The sequence below is a fragment of the Heterodontus francisci genome, chromosome 35, assembly GCF_036365525.1.
Source record: "Heterodontus francisci isolate sHetFra1 chromosome 35, sHetFra1.hap1, whole genome shotgun sequence".
NCBI lineage: Eukaryota > Metazoa > Chordata > Chondrichthyes > Heterodontiformes > Heterodontidae > Heterodontus > Heterodontus francisci.
In genome coordinates this window covers 34,061,982-34,084,910 of record NC_090405.1, presented here as the reverse complement: position 1 = coordinate 34,084,910, position 22,929 = coordinate 34,061,982, and the positions used below count along the sequence as shown (strand labels likewise).

The window sequence follows — 22,929 nt, the reverse complement described above, 5'->3', positions numbered from 1 at the left end:
CGGACTTCCACCGCCCCGCCCCGCCCCGCCCCGCCCCCTCCGGACTTCCACTGCGCCCTGATCACCAGCTCATGCCCTCTCCGCCCCGCCCCCTACTCATCTCAGCCACGCCCCCTCCACACCTCCGCCCCGCCCTGATCATTAGCCCACGCCCCCTCTAGCCCTCCGCCACGCCCCCTTCGGGCCGTGAGCGTGCTGGTTGCCGTGGAGATGCGGCCGGTTTTTCTGGAAAGATCGTTGTATATGTGCGTGCGCGCACGCGCGGGCTTTTCTGGATCTTTCTCTGCTGCCGGCTCTCGTCCGGACGGCAGCGGGTTTGATGTTTGGTGGCGAGTTCTGAGCACTGGAGTCCGCCTGGTATCTGCCGGGTTGTGTAAATTCCCAGGCCTGCTCCATGGGTGAGTCCGGGCCACCTCTGTTCGGAGGATGAGGGGTAGCAGCCCCCTTTTCGCTATGTGGAGCTTAGTTTCTGGCTGCGTTACAGCCCCAAGCTCTTGCTCTGTGGCCGCTCGCGATGGAGGGGTGCAGACGGCTCGGAGGACCTCCGGGTGGCTCTGCTCCCAGGCCTGACACAGCTGGCCATCCATGGGATCAAGGTGACTGTCCGCCCCGACTGCCAGCCTTTTCCCTGACCACTTCCAGGTGTCCCCTGGAGAGGAAGCAGGCGCCGTCTGCCAGTACCCTTGAGACGAACAATGTGATCAGCTTTGGTTCCCCTGGTTCAAATTGAAATTGACCTTTTTTCTTTTGAAACACAGCACATTTACAGCACAGAAGGCGGCCATTTGGCCCGTCATGCCTGTGCTAGCAGAAAAAGCTATCCAGCCTAATCCCACTTTCCAGCTCTGGGCTCCTAACCCTTGTAGGTTACAAAAAGATTTGCATTGAGATAGTGCTTTCACAACTACCGGATGGCTGAGTGCTTTACACCCAATGCTATACTTTTGAAGTGTTGTGATGTAGCAAACAGCAGCCAATTTGTGCACAGCAAATACCCACAAGCATCAGTAATGATGATAATGACCAGATAATTTTTTTTTGTCATGTTGATTTCCCTGCTCTTTTAATTATGTCATAGGATTTTTTACATCCACCAGAGCAGGCAGATGAGGTCTTGGTTTAATGTCTCATTCGAAAGATGGCACCTCCAACAGTGCAGCATTCCCTCAGCACTGCAATGGAGTATCAGTCTTAATTTTCGTGCTCAAGCCCTGGAGTGGGACTTGAACCAGAGGCAAGAGTGTTACCAACTGAGCCATAGCTGACAGAGATGCTTACAGCCTCTCAAGTGCATATCCAGATTTTTAAAAAATTTGATGAGGGTTTCTGCCCCTACCACCCTTTCAGGCAGTGAGTTCCAGACCCCCACCACCCTCTGGGTGAAAATATTTCTCCTCCCCTCTAATCCTTCTACCAATTACTTTAAACCTATGTCCCCTGCTTATTGACCTCTCTCTGTTAGGGAAACAGGTCCTTCCTATCCACTCTATCCAGGCCCCTCATAATTCTATACACCTCAATTAAATCTTCTCTCTGCCTTCTCTGTTCCAAAGAAAACAACCCCAGCCTATCCAATCTTTCATCAAAGCTAAAATCCTCATAAATCTCTGTACCCTCTAGTATGATCACATATTTCTTGTAATGTGGTACGAAACGGACACGGCCTTTTCCGTACTGACACGGAACACAAAAGTCCGAGTGTATCAGGCCTGTGTCCTCAGTACCTTGCTCTATGGCAGCGAGGCCTGGACAGTGTATGCCAGCCAAGAGCAACGTCTCAATTCATTCCATCTTCGCTGCCTCTGGAAAATACTTGGCATCAGGTGGCAGGACCGTATCTGCAACACAGAAGTCCTCGAAGCGGCCAACATCCCCAGCTTGTACACACTACTGAGTCAGCGGCGCTTGAGATGGCTTGGCCATGTGAGCCACATGGAAGATGGCAGGATCCCCAAAGACACATTGTACAGCGAGCTCGCCACTGGTATCAGACCCACCGGCCGTCCATGTCTCCGCTATAAAGACGTCTGCAAATGCGACATGAAATCCTATGACATTGATCACAAGTTGTGGGAGTCAGTTGCCAGCGTTCGCCAGAGCTGCTGGGCAGCCATAAAGACAGGGCTAAAATGTGGCGAGTCGAAGAGACTTAGTAGTTGGCAGGAAAAAAGACAGAGGCGCAAGGGCGGAGCCAACTGTGCAACAGTCCCGACAAACAAATTTCTCTGCAGCACCTGTGCAAGAGCCTGTCACTCTAGAATTGGCCTTTATAGCCACTCCAGGCGCTGCTTCACAAACCACTGACCACCTCCAGGCGCGTATCCATTGGCTCTTGAGATAAGGAGGCCCAAAAGAAGAAAGGTACAAAATTGTACGCAGTTCTCTAGCTGTGGCCTAACTAGTGTTTTCGCATAACCTCCCTACTTTTGTATTCTATGCCTCACTAATGAAGGAAAATATGCCATATGCCTTCTTAACCACCTTATCTATCTGTCCTGCTACCTTTGGAGATCTGTGGACATGCAATCCAAGATCCCTCTGTTTATCTACACTTCTCAATATCCTACCATTTACTGTGTATTCCCTTGCATTGTTTGTTCTCCCAAATGCATTACCTCACACTTCTCCGGTTTGAATTCCATTTGCCATTTTTCTGCCCACCTGACCAGTCCATTGATATCTTCCTGCAGTCTATAGCTTTCTTCCTCACATAACCACACAGCCAATTTTTGTATCACCTGCAAATTTCTTAATCATGCTCCGTACATTTAAATCTAAATCGCTGATGTATATCACGAAAAGCAAGGGACCTAGTACTAAGCCCTGTGGAATCCAGTGGTGACATTCTTCCAACACAAACACCCGTTGACCTTGTTAGCTATTTAATTAATTTCTGATTGGTGACAATCAAAGAGAGAACAGTGGTACAAAATTTTGGATCAAAGAAGAAAAAGGTGTAATTTCATAATCATCGTCTGATGAAATCGGCAAACCCATGGTAAATGCAGTTTATGGGGGAAAAATGTGAAGTAATACACTTTAAAGGGAAACAACATGGAGAGGCAGTATAATCTAAATGTTACTATTTTGAATGGGAGACAGAAGGGTTAATATTGGCCAGGACATCATCTTTAAATAGTGCCACAGGATATTATTCAGCTAAGAGAGCAGCAGGACCTCTGTTCAACATTTCATCTGAAAGACAGCACTTCAGACAGTGCCACACTTGTTACCCCACAGGAGTGTTCATTTGTGCTCAAATCTCTGAAGTGGGACTTCAACCTTCAGACTCCAAGGCACAAGTGCTACTGACAGAGCCACTGCTGGCGCCCCAAGTATGAGATCTGGGGAGTTGTGTCTGCAAGTTAACCTGTCAGCTTTCTCAAAGGATGTGGATCAACCTGCTGAGTGTTTCTAGCAATTCTTGTTTTCATTTCAGATTTGCAGTAACTGCAGTTTTTTATTATTAGGCCAATGTGTGTGGCAGAGGGTGGTGGTGGAGGCTGGTAAATGCAATACAGACAGTCTATCTGCAAGAGTTTTAGGGAATGATTTTAACTTTTGGTGATAGTGTAAAGCAGCCCATATTGGATCGCCTGCCTGTTATACACCTTGCTCGATTTTCATTTCCAATAATGGTGTATAACTGGAAGACGATCTGATATTGCCAAAAGTTAAAATTACTCTCAATATATCACTAGATCTCTTATGGCGTTGTACACTAGAAGTCAAGAATGAATGTAGTCTTCAGATGAAACAAAGGATAATTAGACCGGGCACTGCAGACACCATTTTTTAATAAAATATGTATATCTGTGAGTGTTTTTATAATACACTAGTGGATCTCCCATGGCATTGCTTATAGTAAGGATTCGCTGTTTTAAATGATTGGGCTTTCATACCATGTAGGGGACATCATCAGTGCTACTGATATAACTGAATAAGTTAAATTCCATTTTTTAAAAAGTATTTATTGGTAATTCAGTCATGCTTTTTGGAGATTGAATTTCACAACTCCTTCCATTATTGTTTGAACTTTTGATTCCTTTGTCCTCAGCAAAACATCTACTGTCTCCCATCCAGGTTTTGGTCCCTCATACAGCCTATCATCGCTCCTTCAAGTTCAAGAAGCACAGAATAGAGCACATAATTGGCTTAGCCATTATCTATCAGATCTGTCTGGACCACACCAAGCATAACTGAGCTTCACTCTCCTCACCTAAACTTCCCACTACTCCAGCATCAACCTAGAGAAAAAAGCTAATCCAAGACTTCTTTTCTCCAATACTAACTATCTCCTTAGCCCCCTCCTCCTTCATACCCTACAATAAAACTGCCTTCTAGGATTATCCTGGAGAATAAAGATGACCTCAAATTTCTTATCTTTACTACCGGTCTCTCCTTAAGCCCCACAATGTGAGAAGCTCATTGACTTATTGCTAAGATTGAGACCATTTGTTTAGCTCCCTCCACTGCTTCCATCCTTTCCTTTGTCCAGCAAGTTAGATTCTTCCCCCAACCTCTACTCTGCCCTTGGCCTGATTCCACATCTTTAATTTCTTTCCTATTTTCCCTCATGCCCTCTCTGTACTCATCTTGTCCATGAGACCATTTGTTCCCTTGACCTCATTCCCTCTCAACGCCTGACCAACCAACCTTTCTTCCTGGCCCCCATGCCAGCTGACATTATAAATGGTCATGTCTCCTCAGGTACTTTGCTCCCCCCCACTTTCAAAACAACCAACATCGTCTCTGCAAAACCCACTCTTTGTCCTTACACACTACTGCTCTATTTCCTCTCCAAACAGCTTAAATGTGTTGTTGCCTTAAATACACGTCCCTTTACGCAACTCTCTATTTGAATTTCTCTAATCAGGTTTCCAGCCCTGCCACAGTGCACTTAAGTAGTCATAGGAACAGGAGCAAGGCATCCAGCCCCTCAAGTCCATCGTGGCTGATCTTAACTTCATTGACCCACCTTGCTTCCATATCTCGTAATGCCTTTACTTAACAAAAATCTATCAATCTCAAATTTGAAACTTTTAATTTATTTGTTCTCAACAACTTTTTCAAGAGGGAGAGAATTCCGGATTTCCACTACCCTTTCCTGACACCTCTGAACAGCCTACTTCCAATTTTAAGATAATGCCCCTTCATCAGAGCAAATTTGGTTCTAACCAAAGTCACAGACTTTTTTTTGAGTGTGATCATGGCGCATTCTCCGTCGTCTTCCTCCTCGACCTCTCTGCAACCTTAGACATGTTCAAACACCATTCTCCTCCACCGCCTCTCCTCCGTTGTCCAGCTTGGTGGGACTGCCCTCACTTGGGTTTTACTCTTACCTATCCAGTAATACCCAGAACATCTGCAGCAATGGCTTCTCTACCAGCCCTGTACCATTGAGTCCCCAAAGATCTATGCTTGACCCCTCTTCCTCATCTTCAAATGAAGGGGATGTGGGATTGTGAGGGACAATAAATTGAGGTTATTCCAGCAATGCTCAGTGGTAGTGAGTGAAACAAATCAGATATTGGAATGTGTTAACAAGGTCAATATTGAGTCAAAATAATGAGGTCACCCTGCCACTTTATAAATCATTGGTGCGACCACACTGTGGTCTGGTGTACAGTCTGATTGCCACAGTACAGAAAAGGATATTGCTTCTATTAAAAGGATATAGAAGAAAGCAACCAAATAATTAAGGAAATGGAGGGATTTGATTATGCGAATCAATTACATAAATTGGGCATATTCTGCTTGGACAAGAGAGGTCTGAGGGGTGATATGATTGCTGTTTTTAGAATTTTAAAGGGACTAGATAATGTCAACCATAACAAGCTATTTCACCCTGTCCAGAACAGTAGAACCAGAAGACGTGGCCTGTGCTTGAAGAGAGGGTAAATTCAGAACTAATCTGCAGAAACAATGGATCCAATTTTAAACACCTCTATCCCTGTCCAGTGGGAATGTTGCATGGGAGGGATTAAAATTTAAATTCTACCTCCTGGTTCCAAACCGCCAGCTTCCCCGTCGTTTAAGTTTTTACAAATCCAAATCAGGCCAGTGTCGAGGCTCCCACAAAAGTCAAGCGGGGACCTATTTGCCCCAATTACATCATCAACATCGCAACTTAACAGTATGTCAGGGAGGCCCACGCTGTCAGCTGCTTGGCAGCAGATCCAAGGCAGGAGGCACTGACTGTCAAAGCTGAGTACTGAAGATTATTTCCTTTTAGGTCACCTTGTGGGCCAGAAATAGCAGGAGTGTTCCCCAAATCACACAAGGAAGCCTTCAGCCTCTCCACACCCAGTCACAGCCCCAATCTTTTGATCCCTCCCCCATCCCCAATTACAGCCCCAATCTCTTGACTCTTCCACCCTCCCACTCCAGCCCTGATCCTTTGAATCTTCCCCATTTGCACCCCCATGATCCTGATGCATTGAATCCCCCTCCAGCCCTGATCTTGGCCTTGATCTTTTGACTCTATCCGCCACCAGTCCTGATCTTTTGGCTGCCCCTCTCCTTGATAGTAGCCCAGGGCTTTCCTTCCCCTACTGATCACTACGGGTCACCCGCTGTGGCGTTCTGCTAGTTTCTGTCCCCTGTGCCGGCCAGGCAGCTAGTCTGACCAAATGTTGCATGGGAGTCTGCCCAAAGTTATCCAGATGAGGCCCTACTGGTCAGATCGACAGGGCCTCCACATCTTTGGCCTTGCAGGCTTTTTTGCCCTCACCGTTAATATTGAGGTCTATTTATCAGTGAGTGGGTGGTCATTCCATGGAATGGGAGGCGGTGGAAGCTGTTGGTTTTGATTCATTCAAGTACAAATGAGAAAGATTTCTTTTAGCAAATATCATTTTGGGATACAGTACATGAGTAATTTGAGACTTGGCATGTGGTAAGTATAGCATTCTTTGCAGTGATTGTGACTGGACCAATGCTTCCGAAAACTCTGTTCTTGCCTTTACTCTCCTTGTAAGCTATATTTTTAGCATATTGTAGATATGAAAAATCATGTAATAATTGAATGTCTAACTGGTTTTCCTTTATTAAAATTTTCAAATTAATCATTGAACTGAGATATGGATGCTTGGTAGTGTTGGCAATATTGATATTGCTAACATTTTCACAATTGCCATAATCATTTTACAGATTCTCATATTACAACATTTACAAATATTTGCTGTTTGTCCACCAAAAATGTGTGCAGGGTGTAAAATCATATGCGAACATTTTAAATTTTCTGATTATGAACATGTTAAACACAATGTTTCACTGTGCACTTCATTGCTACATTTCTACAAGAGTGAAACATCCTCAGTTACTTTGGTCTCCATCCTTCACGGAAGCGTACCATTTTGATGATATGCAAGTTGCTCATCCCCAATGTGTTCTGCATTATGTCTCTGTCTAGATCAAAAAGCAAGTGGCCATCAACCTGCTGTGAGTGAAAGGTCTCAATGTACTTTCCCATGTTGAGTAAATTCAAACAGTCACAGACCTCGTCCACACTCAAATGCTGTAAGTCATCTGGAACCTCACTCATAGAGGCGATACATTTTGCTTTGTGTACTTGTATATTGCCTGATCTGTGGGAGAAAATGGACAATGGTTTGATGCCCATTTTTAGTGTGGGTTCTGCAGCAAGCGGGGAGAAGCCCATTTCTGGGTTTGCTTTTGGGGGTTTCTGTGGCTTATTTTCCCTATGACTTTGACCTGGATTTTTGTCTGGAGCTGGTGGTAGGCTCTGCTGAGGATGTAGTACCTGATACATGTTTTCTGGCCTATTTGTATTCAGAGTAATATATATTGGCTCAATTTCACCATATTCTCCTGTGTACTGATCCATCTCATTTTTGTCCAGCAAAGTAATGTCTGCAAAATAGAGTGTTATCAATCGTTTAAAACTGTAGTAAATCAAATCAAAATGCAACCAGTACTTTGTATTTCAAAGTTATTTCAATGAGAAAAACAAAGGATTTATTAAGCTACACTATCATGTTATCAAATTTCCTTGTAATGGAAAAATAAAACTGATGCTTTGTCATTTTACTGCAGCAGTCTTATTACAAAAATGAATTCATTGTTTCCACTAGCTAAGTGCTATCAGACAGCAACTAAGAGACCTCCCGCACTGCTGACTGAAATGGTTGAGTGATGGTTCCCTCACAGGTCACATTGATGACCTCAGTAATGCAGCAGCGCAGTGAGATTGGTAATATCAGGGGTGAGTATCATTGGACCACATTCTTTCTGCATTTGCTCATGGGTATTTTTAGGATGATACTTTCAAAGGTCTATGAGCAGGATGCCAACTTATGCTTTTGTCTTCTGATGTGTAGGAATATCAAAATGCCTTAAAAAGGAGATGCACTCTCAGCAAACAAAACTAAGAGTAACTAGAATAAAATTATTTCAAATTCCATATACTTTTGTGTTCTAAATAACACGATGGCTTGACTCTCACAGAGTCCACCCACACAGCAACAGTATGATTTTTTTTTTCTCTATTTCTACACTGGCTGTCCCTATGGCTTCCCCAAGTAAAATTAGCACAGTGTTTTGTGCAGGGACCACAGGATCAATGAATTTTTTTTGTATCACTTTGTCATTTTAGCAGGAAAGGTACTGCATAATTTTTTCACTTTCCTTCCCAAGGTAAGTCAATTAAAACTCCAAAATAACCAATTTATCGTGGATTCTATATATTCTGTATAGATTCCATAAGTCCTTGATGCAATGTTTAGACATAACTTTAATCCCCCAGAACGGGTGGATTTCGAGCAGGTGTTAATCAGATGAGCTGTCAGGCTGGAAACCTGCAGAGAAAAATGTCATCCTGCTGTTAATTTCAGCAGAACATCAGGAAAAGCCATATTTCTGGGCTTCCTTTCTGGAAATCCTCCACAAGCCAGAATAAATATCGTGGCCAATATTTTTCTGATCACAACAACTCAATATCCACTATGTTCTACACTGTATTCAATAATATTTGTCAGCACTTACTAATCTTCCAAAGCCCATTGTTATATGGATATAATTTTAATTCTTTAGCTATATTAATCAAGACAGCAGTAACTGCTTTAGGAACATGTGATCTGGAGTAGGCCACTCAGCATCTGGAGCTTGTTCATCTCAGAGTCACTTCAATTTGTCTGATATTTGCTAAGAGGAAGAGTGGCAGCATGTTGAAATGATACTCGCATGGCTCGGGGATGGGGTGGGGTAGGGAGCAGGGGGGGCACTTCTGCTCCTCCTGGCTCACAAGTAGTGCTATAAAAAAAGCACTTACCTGCTTGATCCAGCAGCTGCTGCCTCCATTCAGATGCCATGATTCCCAGTTTCTGGGAGACTCAGCCAGTCACTAGTAAATTTAAATCAGGCTCCCAACTGCACTGTGGGAGCCCGTTTTAAATATAATAATTTAATATCTATTATACAAATATCATTTAAATAATATAATAGCGTCCTGCCTATCTAGAGCAGTACACAAATACGCCATAAAACCAACCACCACAAAATCACTCTACTGTTAGTAATGAGCGGGTTGGTATCAAACTATGGGCTGAATTTTATTTGCAGGCCACAGGTGCTGATATTGGGATCGGATGTGGGTGAGGCAACTGTTGGCAATGAGAGGCTGGCTGAACGCGATGAAGCAGCGGCTGGCCAATTAAGATTCGAGAGACGCAGGGGCTGTCCAGTGAGGGAACAGAGGGAGCATCAGGTGATGCCACGGAAGCTCAAAGCACCATATTTAAATGGATGACAGTCCTGCACGCAGCACTGCCTAGTGTTCCATAGCCCCTGCCTGACAGCTACCTGCTGTTCCAGTACTGCCGAGGATCAGAGCAGAAGCCTGCCAGCAGAAGGAAGACCCTGGGTCGCCCCACGGTTCAGCAATGCCGCCCTCCAGATACTCCTCCAAGCTGCAAGGTGAAAGGCCCTCTTCCCCAGGTGTGGGAGGAGGAGACCAGTCTACCTGACCAAGCAAGTCTGGACGGATATAGTGGAGTAAGTCAGCAGCCATGGGGTCACTCCCAGGATTTGGATCCAATGCCAGAAAAGGGTCAATGACCTGATCCAGACTTCTAGGGAGAGTGCTCCATACACTTCCAACCCCTTATGTCAGAGTGAGAGACTGCATTTGGTGGAGAGGGAGTGACCACCCAGCCGTGACAATGGGATCAGGGAGTCGCCTAAGGCATAAATGCATCTCAGTGAGAGGTGCCCATCTGATGATTCATTCCCCTGCGTCATCCCTCGAGAGTGGCCACGTGCAGGAGATATATGTATGCCCCCATCGTGGCTCGCTGGACTATCAGAGGTATGGGGCTTTTCTCCGCTGGAAGACTAACTTTGCTCATCATTGTGCTTGCAGGTGAAGATAGCCCACAATAGACGAAGGAATGCCTTATCTCCATGTCCTCACCCCGATGGAGGAGGCGGCCATGGAACTGTCAGGGCAACAAGGCAGCCCCATCATACCTGATGGTGAGGCAGGGATGCCTATCCAATAGAGTGAGAACAAAGAACAGTACAGCACAGGAACAGGCCATTCGGTCCTCCAAGCCTATGCCGATCTTGATGCCTGCCGAAACTAACACCTTCTTCACTTCCGGGGCCCATATCCCTCTATTCCCTTCCTATTCATATATTTGTCAAGATGTCTCTTAAATGTCACTATCGTATCTGCTTCCACCACCTCCCCTGGCAGCAAGTTCCAGGCACTCACCACCCTCTGTGTAAAAAACTTGCCTCGCACATCCCCTCTAAACTTTGCCCCTCGCACCTTAAACCTATGTCCCCTAGTAACTGACTCTTCCACCCTGAGAAAAAGCTTCTGACTATCCACTCTGTCCATGCTGCTCATAACTTTGTAAACCTCTATCATGTCGCCCCTCCACCTCTGTCGTTCCAGTGAAAACAATCCGAGTTTTTCCAACCTCTCCTCATAGCTAATGCCCTCCAGACCAGGCAACATCCTGGTAAACCTCCTCTGTACCCTCTCCAAAGCCTCCACGTCCTTCTGGTAGTGTGGCGACCAGAATTGCACACAATATTCGAAGTGTGGTCTAACTAAGGTTCTGTACAGCTGCAACATGACTTGCCAATTTTTATACTCTATGCCCCGACCGATGAAGGCAAGCATGCCGAATGCCTTCTTGACTATCTTATCCACCTGCGTTGCCACTTTCAGTGACCTGTGGACCTGTATGCCCAGATCTCTCTGCCTGTCAATACTCCTAAAGGTTCTGCCATTTACTGTATACCTCCCACCTGCATTAGACCTTCCAAAATGCATTACCTGAGTGGGCATCTCTTGCAGCACAAGGGTGTATCTGGTAACAAAGAGCCATGCTGCATTAATGGAGGTGCACAGTTGGGGTGGTTGGAATGTCAGACCCTAATCCTTCAATGTGTATGATTTCTCATGCAGGTCAAGATGAAAGATAAGAGAGAGGAGCTGAAGACTGTGGGGGTCAATTGGCCAACTCTGAGGAGGAGGAGGGAGCCTCAGAGGGCCCACCATCAAAATCGATGCCCCTGCACCCTCCACCAAAGCATATACTCTCATGCTGGTGGGTAGTCGCACGCATTTAGATTTGGGCACACAAACTGGTGAGCACAGCACAGACGGGCTAGGGCAGCTGACGGAGGCTATGATGGCCCAGGCCACTGGCAATCAGAGGACAGTGGGAGGTCAGGACCATATTGAGTCCCAGGCTGATGATGTGTCTCTGGTGCTGCAGCGAGAGATTAGGCAACGTCTGGCAGAAATACCAGAGCCTATGCGTATACAAGCGCAGATGATGGAGGATTCCATCTAGGCCTTGGGTGCTGCACTGTTGTGCATTTGGCTTCCTACATTGAGAGATTGGCAACTCTCATGGAGATTCACATCCAGCAGACCAATCAGTGGCTGACAGAGATGCACACAGACCTGCACACCATCGCTTTGTCCATGAACTCCATGGAGTGGTGATCACAGAATCACAGAATAATACAGTGCAGAAGAGGCCCTTCGGCCCATCGAGTCTGCACCGATGCATTAAAGACACCTGACCTGTCTACCTAATTCCATTTGCCAGCACTTGGCCCATAGCCTTGAATGTTATGATGTGCCAAGTGCTCATCCAGGTACTTTTTAAAGGATGTGAGGCAACCCGCCTCTACCACCCTCCCAGGCAGGGCATTCCAGACCGTCACCACCCTCTGGGTAAAAAAGTTCTTCCTCAAATCCCCCTTAAACCTCACCTTAAACTTGTGACCCCTCGAAACTGACCCTTCAACTCAGGGGAACAGCTGCTCCCTATCCACCCTGTCCATCCCCCTCATAATCTTGTACACCTCGATCAGGTCACCCCTCAGTCTTCTCTGCTCCAGCGAAAACTACCCAAGCCTATCCAACCTCTCTTCATAGCTTAAATGTTCCATCCCAGGCAACATCCTGGTGAATCGCCTCTGCACCCCCTCCAATGCAATCACATCCTTCCTATAACGTGGCGACCAGAATTGCACACAGTACTCCAGCTGTGGCCTTACCAAAGTTCTGTACAACTCCAACATGACCTCCCTGCTTTTGTAATCTATGTCTCGAATGACAAAGGCAAGTGTCCCATATGCCTTTTTCACCACCCTATTAACCTGACCTTCTGCCTTCAGAGATCTATGGACAAACACGCCACGGTCCCTTTGTTCCTCGGAACTTCCCAGTGTCAGGCCATTCATTGAATACTTCCGTGTCACATTACTCCTTCCAAAGTGTATCACCTCACACTTTTCAGCGTTAAATTCCATCTGCCACTTTTCTGCCCATTTGACCATCCCGTCTATATCTTCCTGTAACCTAAGACACTCCACCTCACTGTTAACCACTCGGCCAATCTTTGTGTCATCCGCGAACTTACTGATCCTACCCCTCACATAGTCATCTATCTCGTTTATATAAATGACAAACAATAGGGGACCCAGCACAGATCCCTGTGGTATAGAACATAGAATAGTACAGTACAGGCCCTTCGGTCCACGATGTTGTGCCGAACCTTTAACCTACTCTAGGATCAAACTACCTACATACCCTTCATACTACTATCATCCATGTACCTATCCAAGAGTCGCTTAAATGTCCCTAATGTATCTGCTTCTACTACCACCACTGGCAGTGCATTCCACGCACCCACCACGCGCTGTGTAAAGAACCTACCTCTGACATCTCCCCGAAAGCTTCCTCCAATCACCTTAAAATTATGCCCCCTGGTGATAGCCCTTTCCGCCCTGGGAAAAAGTCTCTGGCTATCCACTCTATCTATGCCTCTCATCATCTTGTACCCCTCTATCAAGTCACCTCTCATCCTTCTTCGCTCCAATGAGAAAAGCGCTAGCGCCCTCAATCTTTCTTTGTAAGACATGCCCTCCAGTCCAGCCAGAATCCTGGTAAATCTCCTCTGCACCCTCTCTAAAGCTTCCACATCCTTCCTATAATGAGGTGACCAGAACTGAACACAATATTCCAAGTGTGGTCGAACCAGGGCCCTATAGAGCTGCAGCATAACCTCGCGGCTATTAAACTGAATCCCCCTGTTAATGAAAGCCAACACACCATACGCTTTCTTAACAACCCTCTCAACTTGGGTGGCAACTTTGAGCAATCTATGGACATGGACCCCAAGATCCCTCTGTTCCTCCACACTACCAAGAATCCTGTCTTTAAGCCTGTATTCCACATTCAAATTCGACCTTCCAAAATGAATCACCTCACACTTTTCCAGGTTGAACTCCATCTGCCACTTCTCAGCCCAGCTCTGCATCCTGTCAATGTCCCGTTGCAACCTACAACAGCCTTCCACACTATCCACAACTCCAGCAACCTTCATGTCATTGGCAAACTTGCTAACCCAGCCTTCCACCTCCTCATCCAAGTCATTTATAAAAATCACAAAGAGCAGAGGTCCCAGAACAGATCCCTGCGGATCACCCCTGGTCACCGAGCTCCAGGCTGAATACTTTCCATCTACTACCACCCTCTGTCTTCTATGGGCCAGCCAATTCTGTATCCAGACAGCCAACTTTCCCTGTATCCCATGCCTCCTTACTTTCTGAATGAGCCTACCACGGGGAACCTTATCAAATGCCTTGCTAAAATCCATATACACCACATCCACTGCTCTTCCTTCATCAACGTGTTTTGTCACATCTTCAAAGAATTCAATAAGGCTTGTGAGGCATGACCTGCCCCTCACAAAGCCATACTGACTGTCTCTAATCAAACTATGCTTTTCCAATAATCATAAATCCTGTCTCTCAGAATCCTCTCCAATAATTTGCCCACCACCGACATAAGACTGACTGGTCTATAATTCCCAGGGTTATCCCTATTCCCTTTCTTGAACAAGGGAATAACATTTGCCACCCTCCAATCATCTGGTACTACTCCAGTGGACAGTGAGGAGGCAAAGATCATCGCCAAAGGCGCAGCAATCTCTTCCCTCGTTTCCTGTAATATCCTTGGGTATATCCCATCTGGCCCCGGGGACTTATCTGTCCTCATGTCTTTCAAAATTTCAAGCACATCCTCCCTCTTAACATCAACCTGTTCGAGCATATCAGCCTGTTTGACACTGTCCTCACAAACGACCAGGTCGCTCTCACTAGTGCATACTAAAGCAAAGTATTCATTTAGGACCTCCCCTACCTCCTCCGACTCCAGGCACAAGTTCCCTTCACTATCCCTGATCGGCCCTACCCTCACTCTGGCCATCCTCTTGTTCCTCACATAAGTGTAGAACGCCTTGGGATTTTCCTTAATCCTACCCGCCAAGACTTTTTCATGTCCCCTTCTAGCTCTCCTAAGTCCATTCTTCAGTTCCTTCCTGGCTACCTTGTAACCCTCTAGAGCCCTGTCTGATCCTTGCTTCCTCAACCTTAAGTAAGCTTCCTTCTTCCTCTTGACTAGCTGTATGCCACTGGACACTGGCTTCCAGTCACTAAAACAGCTGTCTGTCATCACTCTCTGTCTCCTACAGCTAAGCCAATTTTGAATCCACCTTATCAAGTTACCTTGTATCCCATGTGCATTTGCTGTCTTGATAAGTCTCCCATGTGGGACCTTGTCAAAGGCTTTGCTGAAATCCATGTAAACTACATCAACTGCACTACCCTCATCTACACATCTGGTCACATGCTCAAAAAATTCAATCAAATTTGTTAGGCATGACCTCCCTCTGACAAAACCATGCTGACTATTCCTAATCAAATTTTGCCTCTCCAAGTGGAGATAGATTCTCTCCTTCAGAATTTTCTCCAATAGTTTCCCTACCACTGATGTGAGAATCACTGGTCTGTAGTTCCCAAGCTTATCTCTACAACCTTTCTTAAGACCACATTAGCTGTTCTCCAGTCCTCTGGCACTACCCCCCACCGCCCCCCCCCCCCCCCCCCATGGCCAGAGAGGAATTAAAAATTAGGGTCAGAGCCCCTGCAATCTCTACCCTCGCCCCCCACAGCATCCTGGGACACAAATCATCCAGACCTGGAGATTTGTCCACTTTTAAGCCTTCCAAAACCTCCAATACCTTGTCGCTCCCTATGACAATTGGCTCAAGAACCTCACAGTCTGTCTCTCTAAGTTCCATATCTACATCCTCATTCTCTTGGGTGAAGACAGATGTGAAGTATTTGTTCAACACCCTACCAATGTCCTCTGGCTCCACCCACAAATTTCCCCCTTTGTCCCTAATGGGTCCTACTCTTTCCCTGGTTATCCTCTTCCCATTGATATACTTATAGAATATCTTGGGATTTTCCCTACTTTTACCAGCTAGAGCTTTCTCATATCCCCTCTTTGCTCTCCTAATTGCTTTCTTAAACTCCATCCTAAACTTTCTGTACTCCACTAATGCTTCCATTGATTTGCTCTCCTTGTATTTGCTAAAAGCCTCTCTTTTCCTTCTCATCGTACCCTGAATGTTTCTGGTCATCCATGGTTCTCTGGGCTTGTTGCTCCTACCTATTACCCTAGAGGGAACATGTTGGGCCTGTACCCTCCCCATTTCCTTTTTGAATGCACCCCACTGCTCTTCTGTAGATTTCCCGCCAAGTACCTCTTTCCAGTCTACCTTGGCCAGATCCTGCCTTATTTTACTAAAATTCACTCTCCCCCAATCCAAAACCTTTTTTTGCAACTTGTCTATTTCTTTCTCCATAACAGGCTTAAATTGTACCATGTTATGGTCGCTATCACCAAAATGCACCCCCACCAACACATCAACCACCTGTCCGGCTTCATTCCCCAGAATTAGGTCCAGCACTGCACCCTCCCTTGTTGGATCCTCTATATATTGAGCTCAAACGTTCTCCTGTATACATTTTAAGAACTCCACTCCATCTAAGCCCTTAACTATCCCAATTAATGTTGGGAAAGTTGAAATCACCTAATATAATTACCCTATTATTTTTACGCACCTCTGCAAATTGCGCACATATTTGCTCCTCAATTTCCCGCTGACTATCTGGGGGTCTATAATAAACACCTAGTAGGCTACTATGTCACAATTCCACGTGTCAATCCTTGCCCTTAACTCATCCGTTTTACCTGCAATACTCCTGGCATTAAAGTAGAGGCCTTCCATCCTGGTCTTACTCCCTTGAAACTTACTTCCGTTGTATTCCCTCGGACTTGTTCGATTTCCTGTGTTTAGCTGTGTCCCTATTCTGCTAGGAGTCTGCATCCTCTCCCCCTGCCAAATTAGTTTAAACTCTTCCCAACAGCACTAGCAAACCCGCCAGCAAGGATGTTAGTCCCTCTCTGGTTCAGATGTAGACCGTCCCGCTTGTATAGGTCCCACCTTCCCCAGAAACGGTCCCAATGGTCCAGGAATCTAAAACCCTCCCTCCTGCACCAACTCTTAAGCCGCACGTTCATCTGTGCTATTCTCCTATTTCTATACTCGCTAGCACGTGGCACTGGGAGTAATCCAGAGATTACAACCCGAGAGGTCCTGCTTTTTAGTCTACTGCCTAACTCCCTGAATTCTTGATGCAAGACCTCATTCCTCTTTCTACCTATGTCATTGGTACCAACATGTACCATGACCTCTGCCTTATCACCCTCCCCATTCAGGATGCCCTGCAGCCGTGAAGCACATGGAGTCTCCACCAGGTTCACGTCCCTCTCAGGTCAGCAAGAAGGTATTGGTGTGCCTTATTTGAGTGGGGGGGTGGGGCGCGGGTAGCAGCTGCCTTCTGCATTTGGGAGTTCCACTTAGGGTGCTTCTGGTCGCTGCAAAGCCTGTCTGCCAGTGACGTCAGTGCCTCCATCATCCCTGCTGATTGAAGTTGTCCCTGCACCTTTGCAGGAGGCCCTCAGTGTGCTGGGTCCCTCCCCAGGTCTCAGTCAGTCAGAGGATGTCTTCCAAGGTCATCCCAAGCCACGGGGCATTAAGGTCACAGCCTGCCTCCACCTCAGCTGACAGTGCAGGCAACGCATCATGTAGGAGCATTCAAAAAAGATTTTAAAAGAGCACTTAGATGCACTTAGAGGATCACAGGTGAAGATGCAATCAAAATGGGTAGTCGTGCATTGGTTGTGACGCAGAATAAAATAATGATGTTCACCACGTCTCCTTCTGTCTTTGATGCCCTTTGGGAATTAATTTGAACCCTTCCTTCCAAAGAGCTGGAAGCAAGGGACCAAGTCCCATGTGTTCAATGCTTCAGCCTTGGCTGCTGGGTGCTGTAGGACAGAAGGAGGCAACAATAGGGCTGCTTAAAGGTAAGGCTTTATTATTGCGGTTCCACAAGGTGTTAAGTCTCAAATGAAATGTGAATGTATAAAGGCATCTCATACCTTCCTTTCACGTATCTCACGGTGCCTTTCCTGCTGTTCCTGGGGCCCGTTTTCTGGCACTGCCTGGGCATCATCCTCCCCCATCATCAGAGGAGGCATCTCACTCCACAGTATCCTTACTGGTCAATGCCTCCCCCCTCTAGCGCTGGGTTGTGCGGTGCACAATAGACCACCAAGGCATACTGAAGGGCTCCACCGGATTGATCTAGGCACCTGAATCTCATCTTGAGCAGACCAATGGCCCCTTCAATAGTCATTCAGGTTGACCCATAGCTAGCATTGTACCTCTCCTCTGCATCCATGCATGGGTTCCTCACAGACATCAGTAGCCATGTCCTCAGTGGGTAGCCCTTGTCTCTAAGGATCCATCTCTGAAGGCGTAGAAGTTTAGTGCAATGGTGACCTTCTGAACCGCTGGCATTGGGTACCCACCAAGTCCCATGGGCCTCAGCTCATCCTGCATCTTGGCACACTGATGGCCTCTCTGGAGCGACGCCGTCACTCGAACATCTGCAGGTAGTTGAGCCTCGGCTGGTAGACCCTCTCTGGAGGGTAGCTTCTTCTGCACACTGGGGCCAGCTGGTCTGCCCCTCTGCATCCTTCTCTAGGATCCTGTTCATCAGCTGGCCCTCCTGTGTGTCCCTAGATGGTAGTACTGCCACTGCTGCTTTATACTCCCCATCACCACCCCCCACCCCGCTCCCGATGCTCCTCCTCCTCCATGGGCACCTCAAAGTCAGGGTGAATGAGGTCCATGAGAGGTTGCCTCTCCCTGAGCGCAAGGCCTTCAGGCCAAACAGACTCTATCCCCCCTCCCCTTACTTGTGACTTGCAATGAGATGGCACTGCCCCCATGGCACCCTGGAATTGGCTCCCCTGCAGTGCTGGCATCTTGGCCCCCACTCTACCCTTCCTGCCAAGTGGCACTGCCTCACACGATGGCTTCCCACTGAAGCCAAACTGAGCCCCCACCTGCTTGTCGTTTTCTTTCAACAGGCGAGGCCCTGAAACTGCATGGTTCCTGCACGCCATCAGAAAAATATAAAATTGAAGTGTATTGGGATGTTAAGCACTTTAATTGGCTTCCTGGCTCATAAATGTGCAAAGTCTGCACTCCATATCGGCCGACAGTAAAATTTGGAAGGGACGTCATGAAGTTCGATGTTTTTCATCCCTATTTTATGCCACCCCGCCGCCTCCGTTCCCATTTCAAATGGCCTCTCAAAATTCAATTCCCGTGTTTTCAGTACTGAATTTACTTGGGGAGATAGTGGTGGCATTTTAATCTTAAGTCTTAAGACTTGTTAATTTTGTTCTTGTGTTTTCAAGTTCTTTGCTCACATTCCTGAAATCTACAACATTAATTTCAATATTTTAGAGCGTAAACCATATTTTCTCCAGTGACAATAACTATGGAATTTGTCATAATTTAGAATCCTAGGTCCTGGGTATTCTGGTTACTGTTAACCAATGCATTAATGTGCCCAAAACTTCAGACAATCTGAAGCTTTGCCAGTGATCTAATCAAGACTGATAGCCAAATGTTCTTGAAGTTGATCGCAGGATCTGATTAATTAACCTTGTTGATAACATTGAATACTTTCAATAATGTTTTAATAATTCGTCCAAACCCTTTCTATCTTTGTTTCATGCTTCTTGTTTTCTTGTGTTTATCTCCAGTGAAATCTGTTATTTTTTCCTTAAGTCCCTCCAGATCTGCTCTGTTCATGATCTAGCTATGCAACTTGCTGTCATCAGCACATTTCCAAGATTACAAGAAATACTTCTCCCCAGGTGATTTGTCAATAAAGTGAATAGCAGATCAGACCAAATGGAATTCCAGCCAGAGCTTTTGCTTTTTCATTCTCATCTTTTACATTGCTTAATTATCAACCCCATTAGCAAAATTGCCTTTAGTTCAATGGAGCTGATTTTCATCTCCCTTTAATGGGTGAGAACAGGATGCCACTGTGATGATACTAACAGCACAGCAGGTATCACATGCTGTTCCCACCAACATCCAGGTCTTTGCCATTTTGGTGGAACAAGCAGAAAAAAAGAAAATGACTTATATTTATATAGCGCCTTTCACAATGTCAGAACTTCCCAAAGCATTAGAAGTGGAGTTGCTGTTGTAATGTAGGAGCGGTCCTCCCACCTGATCACCTCCCCTCCTCAACCCATAGCTGACCTGGACTAGCTGGGATCTGCGGTGCAGTTGCTGGAATTCCCAGCCCTTCTGATTGGCAATCTATTCTTAAAGCATTGGCAGCTCACTGAATTCAAATAAAGTCCAGCTAGGAAAATGGTCCAAGCCTTCGTCCATCTACATCCATCAGGCAGCTTCACTCATCTCCCGCTCGACATAAGCAGCCACTTGAAAGTCAACTGCGTAAATCTTCAACTCAAAAGCTTCTCAAAATCAAGCCTTCATTCAGTTGTCCTTGACAACCACGATACTTACCATTTCAGTGTTTTACACCACTGCCATCACCATGTCTCACACCCCAAACCCTAGAATATTGTGAGTCACGTACCTGTGCAAATGAAACGATCCAAGTGACCAATGTCATTGACAAGCTTGTCATAATAATTGCAGAATGTATTCCATTCCGTCTCATATTTACTGTCAAATCCTTCTGCTACAACCAACTTAATTTCCTTCATATACATTGGGAGCACAGTAGGATACCGAATCAGTAAATTTCCTGAAAATATATAAAATAATTACAGTGAGGGATTAAAGTGTTTTCTACAAGGAAATCATAAACATTCTGTCAACTGAGAAAAATCCGTGTGGATCCTTGCACCACAGCAACTCACCAATGTTCTGTCAACAGCTCCTCCCTGCCCTATGACCCTTAGCACTGAGATAGACAATAACAACATCGTAGGACTACTGTCACCTTCCATCCTAACTCTGACGTATCCCCGTTCTTTCAATGTCGCTGAGTCAATATGCTTGCATTCCCTATCTAACACTGTTGTAGGAGTACTATCAACTCACAGAACTTGAACTCGCAGTTCAAGAAGGTCCACCTGAGGGCAGCTGGGGGGCGGGGGGCGGCGGAGGATGACAGACAATAAATGCAACCTTGCTAGTGTTGCCCACATCCTGATAAATATTTTTTAAAACTTCCAAAAATATAGTGCCGTCTACAATTGGCTTTCCTTGTAGGAATCGATTCCTGCCTTAGCTATGAAATATGCAGCATGACCAATACACTGAGTAGCCAGAGATTCCGGAAGAAAGCTTTTATGCAGATAGAGCATTCTGACAGTGGCAACAGGTCTTTAGAGGAATTATTTTATTGGCACTAGATTGTTTCCCAAATTTGCTACAGTATGTTTTCTAAAGGCATTCTTTTCTTTCTATATACGTTAACAGAGGGCATGATTATGTAATTTGTGGGGGATAATATAATTGCATTGGAATTGGAAAATAGCGCTTCATTTTATGTATGACGCAAAATGACAGCAGTTCTTCCTGGAACAGCTGGATACAAAGGAAATATGGTGACCATTTTTAAGGCATGTAAAGGTTTCTAGAAAAGGAAAGGGCAAACCCTTCAGGGTGGCCTTGGAATGTGTTTTAAAAGTTAGGCGTCTGGTTAGATGGTTTCTGAGAGATCACAGAATTAGGGATGGGTAAAGGACTTTTTTTTCTGCCCTCTTCTGCATGGGTTGTGACAATTTGGGTGATTGCATTTATAGAGGTAAAATACATGTAAATACTTTTGAGTTTTGCTGAAAAAGAGACATGCTGTCAGCTGTTCACAATAGGCAGAGTACTAACCGTACTTAACCAGCCCATACATCAAAACTCTGAACATATTGTCTAGCATTAGATGAGATTCTGCAATTGGACAGCACTTACTGAACAATCCTGAGCGTGCTAATGATTACACTAACACCCAATATAAGGGCTTGCAATGTGGCTCACTGACGCTTGCTAGAAGCCACATATATTCATACGCAGGGACCTGTTCCTCTGCAGTGAAAGGAACATGTCCAGGCATTGCACTTCTTTTTGAATTAAACAAAGCGTGGAGAACTACAGTTCCCTGGTACATTCTCCATGCAACACCTTGACCAATCAAAGTCGACTTGCTAACCAATCAGCACCCTTTTCTCATACAGTATAAATTGTTGCTCCCCTTTGAAATTTGGCATTCTTGCATCTGTCCTGATGAGTGCAAGAAGAAAAGCTTCGACAGCATGTCTCTTCTTTCAGTAATACTCGAGTTCTGTACTACCAAGTGACTTTTCAATTTTTAAGCTTTGTTTATGTATGTATGTTTGTCTGTTTTAAGTAATGCACTTTGTTATTAAACATGGGTATCAGTGATGTAGGGATCCTTTTGACTGATATTTGGGGTTACACCCTGTTGATGTCTTGCTTTCAATAAATGTCTTGTATGCTATATGGTGAAAGCCCTGAAAATGCAATTTGTTAGAAAATATCATTGCATGATTTTTTTTAAAATGCTGTATGAACCACCCACTAGAAATGAGTAGATTGTTCAGAGTCTTTACTCAGTATTTTCATCATCTATAAGAAGCTTCTACTGTACTGCATTTCTGATTTCACTATCAAGCAATGAAGATATTTTACTGGCAACAGATACAGGATCTTTAAGGTATTTTCCATATTAGTCTTTCTACATGATTGTTTCCAATTCTTCAGCTAACATGCAGCCAATTTCGTAAGGTATTCTTAACCTAAATGATATGTTACAAGTACAGATGTTAATAACTGTGTTATAATATATTAAGCACAAAGCTTGCCGTGTTGAGAGATATCATCGCTGAAGAATCGAAAACTCTTTGGAAGTTACTTTCAACTCGAAAATGGACAGCAGGAAGAAAAAGATGGGGTCAAAAGGGAAGACAACAAGCTGACTTGATGGCTCAGTGAGTTTATACAATCAAGAATATCTCAAGCTTGATATCTCATCTGTTAGACCTCAGCTAGGGTGCAGTACCATAGTACAGTTGTCCTGAGGACCACTGGGTTGAGGAGAGGGAAATAAACTATGATTCTCACTGATTTGCCAACCAGCAACGCTGCTGGAATGATA

At 45.4% G+C, this 22,929-nt stretch overlaps 1 protein-coding gene and 1 long non-coding RNA gene across 3 annotated transcripts in view; one reads left to right on the top strand and one right to left on the bottom strand.

Moving 5' to 3' along the window:
• Nucleotides 1-296: 296 nt before the first annotated feature.
• LOC137350596 (uncharacterized) lies at nucleotides 297-22,262 on the top strand. Of its 2 annotated transcripts, XR_010969462.1 has the most exons (5): nucleotides 297-398; nucleotides 7,415-7,521; nucleotides 8,097-8,227; nucleotides 10,382-10,494; nucleotides 19,554-22,262. It is a non-coding gene; the product is annotated as an uncharacterized lncRNA (long non-coding RNA). The 2 variants fall into 2 exon arrangements; XR_010969461.1 differs by lacking the exon at nucleotides 19,554-22,262 and having other exon boundaries at nucleotides 10,382-17,185.
• LOC137350595 (uncharacterized) overlaps nucleotides 6,949-22,929 on the bottom strand; it is a 44,077-nt gene continuing 28,096 nt past the window's right edge. Inside the window, exons 4-5 of the mRNA XM_068015297.1 lie at nucleotides 20,386-20,556; nucleotides 6,949-7,875 (exon numbers count right to left, since the gene is read on the bottom strand). Of these exons, the coding sequence (XP_067871398.1) occupies nucleotides 7,322-7,875; nucleotides 20,386-20,556 (725 nt within the window). The 3' untranslated portion in view covers nucleotides 6,949-7,321. The remainder of the gene's footprint in view (nucleotides 7,876-20,385; nucleotides 20,557-22,929) is intronic.